At 34.4% G+C, this 8,426-nt stretch overlaps 1 protein-coding gene across 1 annotated transcript; it reads left to right on the plus strand.

Moving 5' to 3' along the window:
• Positions 1–2,978: 2,978 nt before the first annotated feature.
• On the plus strand, positions 2,979–7,531 carry irf8 (interferon regulatory factor 8). Its single transcript, XM_052531239.1, has 8 exons — positions 2,979–3,246; positions 4,171–4,354; positions 4,550–4,638; positions 4,759–4,867; positions 5,141–5,179; positions 5,552–5,938; positions 6,268–6,383; positions 6,930–7,531. Exons 1-8 carry the CDS (start codon positions 3,079–3,081, stop codon positions 7,119–7,121), a joined length of 1,284 nt encoding a protein of 427 aa, XP_052387199.1. The 5' UTR covers positions 2,979–3,078; the 3' UTR covers positions 7,122–7,531.
• The last annotated feature ends 895 nt before the right edge of the window (positions 7,532–8,426 follow it).

The following is an 8,426-nucleotide window of genomic DNA, read 5'->3' on the forward strand; positions in this document are numbered from 1 at the left end:
GCTAAAAAGAGCAGCATGCCCCTTTAAAGCAGTACGGCATATGGTCAGTAGTCAAATTTAAGCCACCGGCATTAGCCCTTGTCCAGATAATGAACCAGAAAATTTATGAACTGTAGCTAACGCCAGTTAGCTTGAGCAACAGCATATCACAGATTTAAACACAGTGTGTTGGAAATAGTCGGATAAGTTTAATGAAGCCATCCCCAATAGATGAGCCTGAAGCAGCAGCCTGTTCATATCGACAGCCTTGACAACACAAGGCTCGTCAGTAAATTTAACTGGCAGTGTTACCGGTGTGGTAATATGATAGCATACTTAGCAAACAACTGAACAATTAGCTTTGTACAATGAGCAATGCCTGAAGCATATTCGCCTAGCACTAGGCAATAAAATGAAAGAAACTTTGCTTAGCTTCGTGAAGATGTCCAGAGATGAAATAAAAGTGAAATGGCCAGTTGTTCGTGGATACTTTGATTCTTCTTAAATATCTTGCTTCTTCCAGCGGGGAAGCAGATCTCATGTAAAGTCGTTGGGTTACTCATATCTGTACAACTTTGGCGATGAATCGCGGGTAAAAGTGTCTATAAGTGCTTGCTCATATCACTTCCAGTCCATTGCTTGACAAACAATGCGGCGAATTCACTTAAGTTCACAACCTGAAATCTGGTGAGATACTCTGCGGGAATCATGCCAAAAAAAATCAACTTCAGAATATGTTCAGTTTCTTTGTTGAAATCTGTATCGTTGAAATTGCTGTATAAATAAAGGTTACTTGACTTGAAAAAAAAAAATATTTAAATTTTTTTGTTGTTGTTGTTCTTAGTGATTTTTATATGCTCAAGGATTCATGCTTCTTGTGTCTGAACAATTACAGACAAATCTGAAGAAATATCACACGTGTATGTGCTTTAGGCTTTAGGAAGTTATAATATGATGCTATAATGTTAGCTTGATGTTAGGTCTAAACTGCTGGATGATTCAAGCTTGGGGTAGGCTGTGGCCTAATGGTTAGACAGTTGGTCTCATAACTCAAAGGTTGCGGGTTCGTGTCTTGTAGGTGGGTGGGGTGAATACAGTGCTCTCTCCCACCTTCAATACCACGACTGAAGTACCCTTGAGCAAAGCACTGAACCCCCAACTGCTCCCCAGGCGCCGCAGCAAAAAAATAAATAAAAAAATAAATAAATAATGGCTGCCTACTACTCCAGGTGTGTGTTTTATGCTGTGTGTGTGCAGTTTGGATGGGTTAAATTCAGAGCATTAATTCCTAGTATGCTAATTCCGAGTATGGGTCAACATACTTGGCCACATGTCACATTACTTTCACTTTCACTTTAAAATGCTAAGAGTTAGCCGAAGGTCCTGGTAAGTTGAGCCAGTGGCTAACCCCTTTTTTATTAGATTATTATATTATTTATGAAAAAATGTAATGCAATTCTAAATTATGTTTCATTAATTTTACACCAAACATGATTTAGATTTGTTCTTTGTTTTGAACTTGATTTTATGTAAGGCCTTGTTTATGAAAATTGGCCAGTGAAGTTTTTATGAAATTGTATTTCTCTGCAACATTTATAAATTTATAAGTGTGATGCAAATTGTATTGAAATCACAAATCAATTAAATCACAGCTTATGTTTGCCTTTAACTCTGTTAATGTAGGATGCCTTATATAAAGTGATGGATCTGGCTTAGCTAAAACAACAACAAAGTAATTTTTTCATTAAGAAACACAGATATAAATGTTGTATTATTCACTTGTTGCCACTGCAGTATCAGCTATTGTTCCTTTTCCCAGTTCTCCACTGTTTTGCACAAAATTTATGTGATGATTTGTTAGCCATATGCAATTAAGCAACATGGTAAATAGCACAATTATTTCAATAATAAATAAATGAATAAAGTATATTGTTTTATAAATGGATTGTATTAGCATACATTTTAGCCATATTGTTGCCCATCCCTACTTCACACTGTTGAACCAGTAAGAATGTCTTGTTTTGATTTGAGTCGTGTCATGCTCAACTTCCTCTCACATTGTCTTAAAGAGAGAACTCCTTCACAACGACCACTACCTGTGCTCATATCCTCAAATGCACCACCAGCATGCAACCTTACCTTTCCAAGATCCGCTTTTTTATGGTTTCCACATGATCTTTAAACTTCCTGACAACAGGTTAGATGGCTGTGACATGAGACGTTAACCAATTCAGAACATGCCACCACAATCAGGCTTTATTTGTCCATTCATTATTAAATGTGAATGCATAAATGTAAATCCAAAAATGCTCTTATGATGATTAACAACAATCATTTAAGGGTTTGTGCTGTAGTTACATACATACATACATATATATATATATATATATATATATATATATATATATATATATATATATATATATATATATATATATATATATATATATATATATATATATATATTTAGAATTAGAATTTAGAAATAATGTTAATCTACTTTCTAACATTTTTCATGTTGGATAAAATATACAACAGTTTTTTATGTTTTGTGAGCTGAATAGTTTACACTTTATGTACTATCTGGAAAAGATTGCATAGACTTTCATTTTACTTCTTGTCAGATTATTATACCATTGATGCTGTTTATTTTTTCTTTCTTTTTTTTTTCTTTCAGATTAACCAGTAATGCGATAATCAAATTAAACCAGACTTCGTTTATTTGTGTGTTTATTTAATTATTTACTTATATCCGGGAGAGTTTAATGAATTGTGTTCCGATATCAGAAGGATGAGTTTGTAAAGTCCCTTTCCCCTCTTTCCCTTCAGATCACTTAACACACCTCCAGAGCTAGACAGAGATTTCTTGTAAATGCCTCCGCTTCGTAGAATCTCATTTACATATTCATGCAACGCTAGCCCTAAGGCATAGTGATTGGACGCCTGGGCGTTGCGCTGGCCAATCCGCTCTCATTATATTCTCCGTTCTTCACTTTAGCGGGTGTCTATTATAAATAAAGCGGTGTGGATGGTTTGAATGTTAATTTTATATTCCTCATCAGTCCGCTGTAACGACTTTTAAACTTAAGTGTGTAAAAGATGAATCCGGGTGGTCGCAGACTAAAACAGTGGCTTATAGAACAAATCAACAGTAACATATACAATGGACTGCTATGGGAGGATGAGAACCGCACCATGTTCAGAATCCCCTGGAAACATGCGGGAAAACAAGATTACAACCAGGAGGTGGATGCGTCCATCTTCAAAGTAAGCGTTTAATTTATATTTATTCACTGTTAACTTATATATGATATTATTTTTGTAGTTGTCGCTTTTTGATAAAAGCATATACTTTTGTAATATGTAGATGATAAAGCTCTGTTTGGATATTTTAGACAATGTCATATGATATGCAAAGGTTTGACAGGAACATTACATCTAACTTAAATGTCCAGTGCTTTATTTTAAATTATGTTAACATGAACTACTGGACCGTTACATCTGTTGAGATTTTGTCACAGTTTGACATTGCTGACTTTCACCCTCAAGAAAGCCTGTTTTTTATTGTTATTTTATTATTATTATTATTATTATTATTATTCATTATAATTATATTTTATTACTAAATTCACTTGAACAAATTTTATATTAGTTTAACACTTTATTTTGATAGTCCATTTTAGACATTCTACTAACAGTAAGTAACTTTGCAACTACATGTCACCTAGCAGTCATTAAAGTATTAGTACACTTTCTGCTTAATATCTTCTTACACTTTATTTTGACGGGTCCACAACATACAATATGCTGACTATGAGAAACTTTGCAAGTATATGTCAAATTATTCTACTAACCCTAAACCTAACCTAACGATAGTAGACCTGTAGTTGCTAATTAATGAGAATTCGATGACATGTAATTGCAAATTAATGAGAATTAGTTAACATGCAAAGCTACTTACAGTTATTACACTGTCTAAAGTGGACAATCAAAACAAAGTGTAACCATATTTTATATTGTTGTTACATTAATGGTTTATTGTGCCTGCTTGTCTGTTCTTAAATACAATGAAATGTTCACTGTAGCCTATTCAGCTCCTCAGTTACTTGATAAGTCTTTTTTTTTTTTTTTTTTTTTTTTTTTGTAATTCAGATGTTGTGGTGGTGTCTGACTAAGCATGTGTTTTCACAGGCGTGGGCGATATTTAAAGGGAAGTTTAAGGAGGGGGATAAAGCTGAACCAGCAACATGGAAGACCAGATTGCGCTGTGCACTCAACAAGAGCCCAGATTTTGAGGAAGTTACTGACCGTTCCCAGCTTGACATCTCTGAGCCTTACAAAGTGTACCGGATTGTGCCAGAGGAGGAACAGAAGTGTACGTGTGTGCTTTGTTTTTCTTTTCCAAGAAACATTAGAAATAGCACAGAGACAAATTCTTATGCAGACATGCATTAATAGAAGTTCAGTTACTCTACATAGTGAATGTTATGTAATGTTAAGTAAATTGTGTCATATTATGTAATGTCTTTACAAATTTAGTTAATTAGTGGCATTATATTTTATTTTGTAGTGGGTAAAGGCACAGTCTCTGCTCTTTCCGGTTGCAGCACAGATACTGAAATGGGCTGCTCACCAAACTTGGATGAACTTCTTAAAGAGGTATTGCCATTTATCCATGTGTTAACTGCACAGTTTTCCCTCAGAATAATGAAGGTATTGAGGGGAATGAAGATTTAATATTTGACTGATGACTTATTCTTACATAATCTGTGTGTGCAGTCCTCAAATGATGAATACATAGGCATCCTGAAGCGTAGTCATTCTCCCCTTGATGAAAGCAGTAACATGACTTCAGTGCAGGAATGGTGGCAGCAGGGATCTCACAATGGTAGAACTGTTTAAGACTTTTAATATTTTAAGAATGTTTAAGAAGATAAAAGTAATTTTAATATGAGTACTTTCTTGATTTATTAAACATGAGTAAATGAAAACTGTGTTTTCAAAATAATACATGGAAAATACTAAATTAACTTGGCTGCAAATGCAATGTGCTACACGGCCAGCATGAGACTGACTTTCTTTCTTTCTTATAGTGGTAGGTACTAATATGTTGTGAATGACATTTTTGTATTAATGTTTATGTGTTTTGTATATTCAACAGCTGCTGTTCATCAAGATCCTGCAGGTACATTCAATGCTGGTATGTCATTTCTGTCGTGTATGAGCTGTATATTCTGTTGTGTTGTGAGTTTATTTATTTTATAGGAACTCATATTAGAACATTTGTTCAGGACTTTTAAGTTTTTAGTTTTTAATCACCTTTCATAGTCTCTGTTCCCAAAGAGCCCATGGCAGAATTACTTTTGCATGTGATTAATGAATAAATACTTGGGTTTCTATTTCTATGAAAAACCTGATTATATATATATAAATGTGATTTCTATGCCTGGATTTTTTTTTTTTAAGTTGGCTTGAAAATTAATGGAAAATCCTTGGAAACCTGTTTTGATTCCTTAAATTCTCACTTCTTCAAGAATGGGACAGTTAACCACACATTTCTCCCTGTCTCCAGCGTTCTCTCAGATGATGATTTGTTTCTACTATGGAGGTCGGCTGGTGGGAAGCACAGTTACCACTCATCCAGAAGGCTGCCGTATCTCTCCCTGCCAGCCTCTTCTGGCTAAGGGCTTCTTGTATGGACCAGACAGCCTCCAGAACATCCACTTCCCATTTGCAGATCTCATTGAGAACGAGCGCCAGCGACAAGTCACCCGTAAACTTTTTAGTCATTTGGAGCGTGGCGTACTGCTGCGTGCTAACAGAGAGGGCATTTTTATTAAGCGTCTGTGCCAGAGCAGAGTGTTCTGGAGTGGCCAGGACCCTCAGTACAACCCCAACCCCTGCAAGCTAGAGCGAGATGCCGTGGTAAAGATCTTTGATACTGCCAGGTTCCTGCAAGGTAAACAAACATCTTTCCAGACATATTTTAATTCCAGACTTTTTTTGTAAATGTCTGTTTCAGTATAGACTGCTGAAATACAGATCACAATTGCAATTTACTGAATAAAATCAAGTGTCAGTATAAAAGGTACTTAAAGGTCATTAATACATTTTTAATTATAAAAATAATTTATTATTAAGTTATTTTTCATGTATGAATTCAGTTTATTTATTGAACAATTATTGAAATGCAATTGACCTGATTAATTAATTATGTATGCATTATTAATGTATAAGATTTATAGCACACATTGAAATAAGAGGAGTTTTTTTTTTTTTTTACCGCAGCTCTGCAGTTATATCAGGAAGGTCATTATCAGCCTCCAGAGCCCACTGTCACACTCTGTTTTGGGGAAGAGTTTCATGATTTCAGCACTGTCAAGAGTAAATTAATCATTGTGCAGGTAATGCAAAATATATTATATCCGCAAACACTACTGATCTCATTTAGTGTATTCTGTATTCATGATATTAAAATATTTATTTTATGTTTAAATCTTATATTTGTGGGAACAAACCCTTACACAGTAAGGTTCAGTTTGTTAACAAGATTTAAATGAATTAGCTAACATGAACAGTGAACAATACTTTTACAGCATTTAGTATTGATGCTACTTTCTACATATCCTCATAGATGGTTAGTTGTATAAATTTACATTTTATAAAGTATGATAGAACATGAAAAAACAATTGTAGATTTATAAAAGAACATTAACCCAGATAAATACTGTAAAATGTTGTTCAGACTAATTTATTAAATAATTAAACTGTTGTAAACCATGAAAATGGTGGTTTTCTTAATAAACCTACATTTGTTAGTTTACTCATAGACGATAAAATAAGGTTATTTGATATAGATTATTTTCATATTTTTCTGTTAATATTCTTAATATAACCTGAATTGAAAACAGCATGAAACATAGAAATAACCTAATGCTTTGTCCAAACAGATCACAGCATTGAACTGTCAGCAGTTGGTGGATGCAGTGACTGCTCGGCGATCCCAGTACAGCAGTGGGAATCTGGAAGTCTCAGATGACATGGCTAGTGATCAGATGGCTCGAATATATCAGGATCTATGCAGCTACCCGGTTCCTCAAAGAGCCACCAGTTTCAGGGACAACCTGCCAATTCCAGTCTGAGGCAGATCTCTGAGCCAGCTATTTCTTAAAGAATGAGTCAGTTCACAATGTAAAAGTGATGCTTTTAGAAATGTATTACATAATGAAAAATGTTTGACCTTTAGTTGTGTTATCAGGGCATAACATAGTATCTGACAGGTTTTCAGTGTTCTCAGGGATGATGTACTCATTTGTTAGAATACATTTCTTTCTCTTTGTTTATATTTTAGTTTAGTTTTTTTCTGAATTAAATTCTTTGTCCAAAACATTTAAATTTTATCTGTTATTTTTTTACTATTCACTGTAAAGTCGATAGGTTTTACTATCCTTAATTTACGTATACTCTTAATGCCTTTAAATAAATATAATTGGAGTTGAATGCAGACTAAATGTCACATGAGAAATCTAATAAAAAAATTATAATAAAACAAGTAGGTTGTCTGGCTATTGATTTTCATGTTCTTAGACCAACTATATATATATTTATTTCATGTTGATTTTCTGAAAGAATAATGTGGTAATATACATGACAATGTTAATGTATTTGGTCTTGGTGGAATAGATCTGATGAAGAAGCAAGTACCGAGATTTGCTACTTTGAATACATTCACAGATATGCTGCTGTAAGCATGTTAGACATTCTGCTGCTGCATATGTAACAGCATGGGAAACAGTTAAACTGGAAGCTAACATGACTGTAGATAAAGAACTTGCATAGCAACAAAACATGATGCCGGTATGCTGAGGCTATATGAAAATGCATCAATAAAAGTCGTAATACTCAAGCAGCCCAGGATCCTACTGTTTTTCTAAGGGATTATTATTATTAGAACCCAAGCCACTAGGAGCACAGGGTCCTATTAATCTTTTAAGGATTATTAGTTCCCAAGCCACTAGGGGCACAGGCCCTATTGTTCTTCTAAGATTTATATATATATATATATATATATATATATATATATATATATATATATATATATATATATATATAAACTTGCTGCATATCTCATGGGGGGGGACAGTTCTCCTCTGACCAGACGAAACCAGCAGTTCAATTCTAGGCTGCAGCAAAGTCAGATTGTACAGAATAATCATCTGTTTCCTGTGGTCTTGTCTGGTGGTCATCTTAGCCAAAGGCCTTTTAGACAAGCAACTAAGAAACAGATTGATGCCATTCTTCTAATGATGTAACAAGTACATGAGGTGTTATGGGAGGTGTTCCCGGTTCCGGTTTACCTGATTAATGCAGCCTAAAAATCCTTTAACGGATTTGGCACTTCCATTAATGCCAACAAAGTGTTCTAGGGTATACTCACACTAGGCACG

The sequence above is a fragment of the Carassius gibelio genome, chromosome A18, assembly GCF_023724105.1.
Source record: "Carassius gibelio isolate Cgi1373 ecotype wild population from Czech Republic chromosome A18, carGib1.2-hapl.c, whole genome shotgun sequence".
Classification (NCBI taxonomy): domain Eukaryota; kingdom Metazoa; phylum Chordata; class Actinopteri; order Cypriniformes; family Cyprinidae; genus Carassius; species Carassius gibelio.

Coding starts and splice junctions, on each gene's coding strand:
- irf8 (XM_052531239.1), top strand. CDS start 3,079: ATGAATCCGGGTGGTCGCAGACTAAAACAGTGGCTTATAGAACAAATC. Junction 4,355..4,549: donor GCCAGAGGAGGAACAGAAGT/GTACGTGTGTGC, acceptor TTTATTTTGTAG/TGGGTAAAGGCACAGTCTCT. Junction 4,868..5,140: donor GCAGCAGGGATCTCACAATG/GTAGAACTGTTT, acceptor TATATTCAACAG/CTGCTGTTCATCAAGATCCT.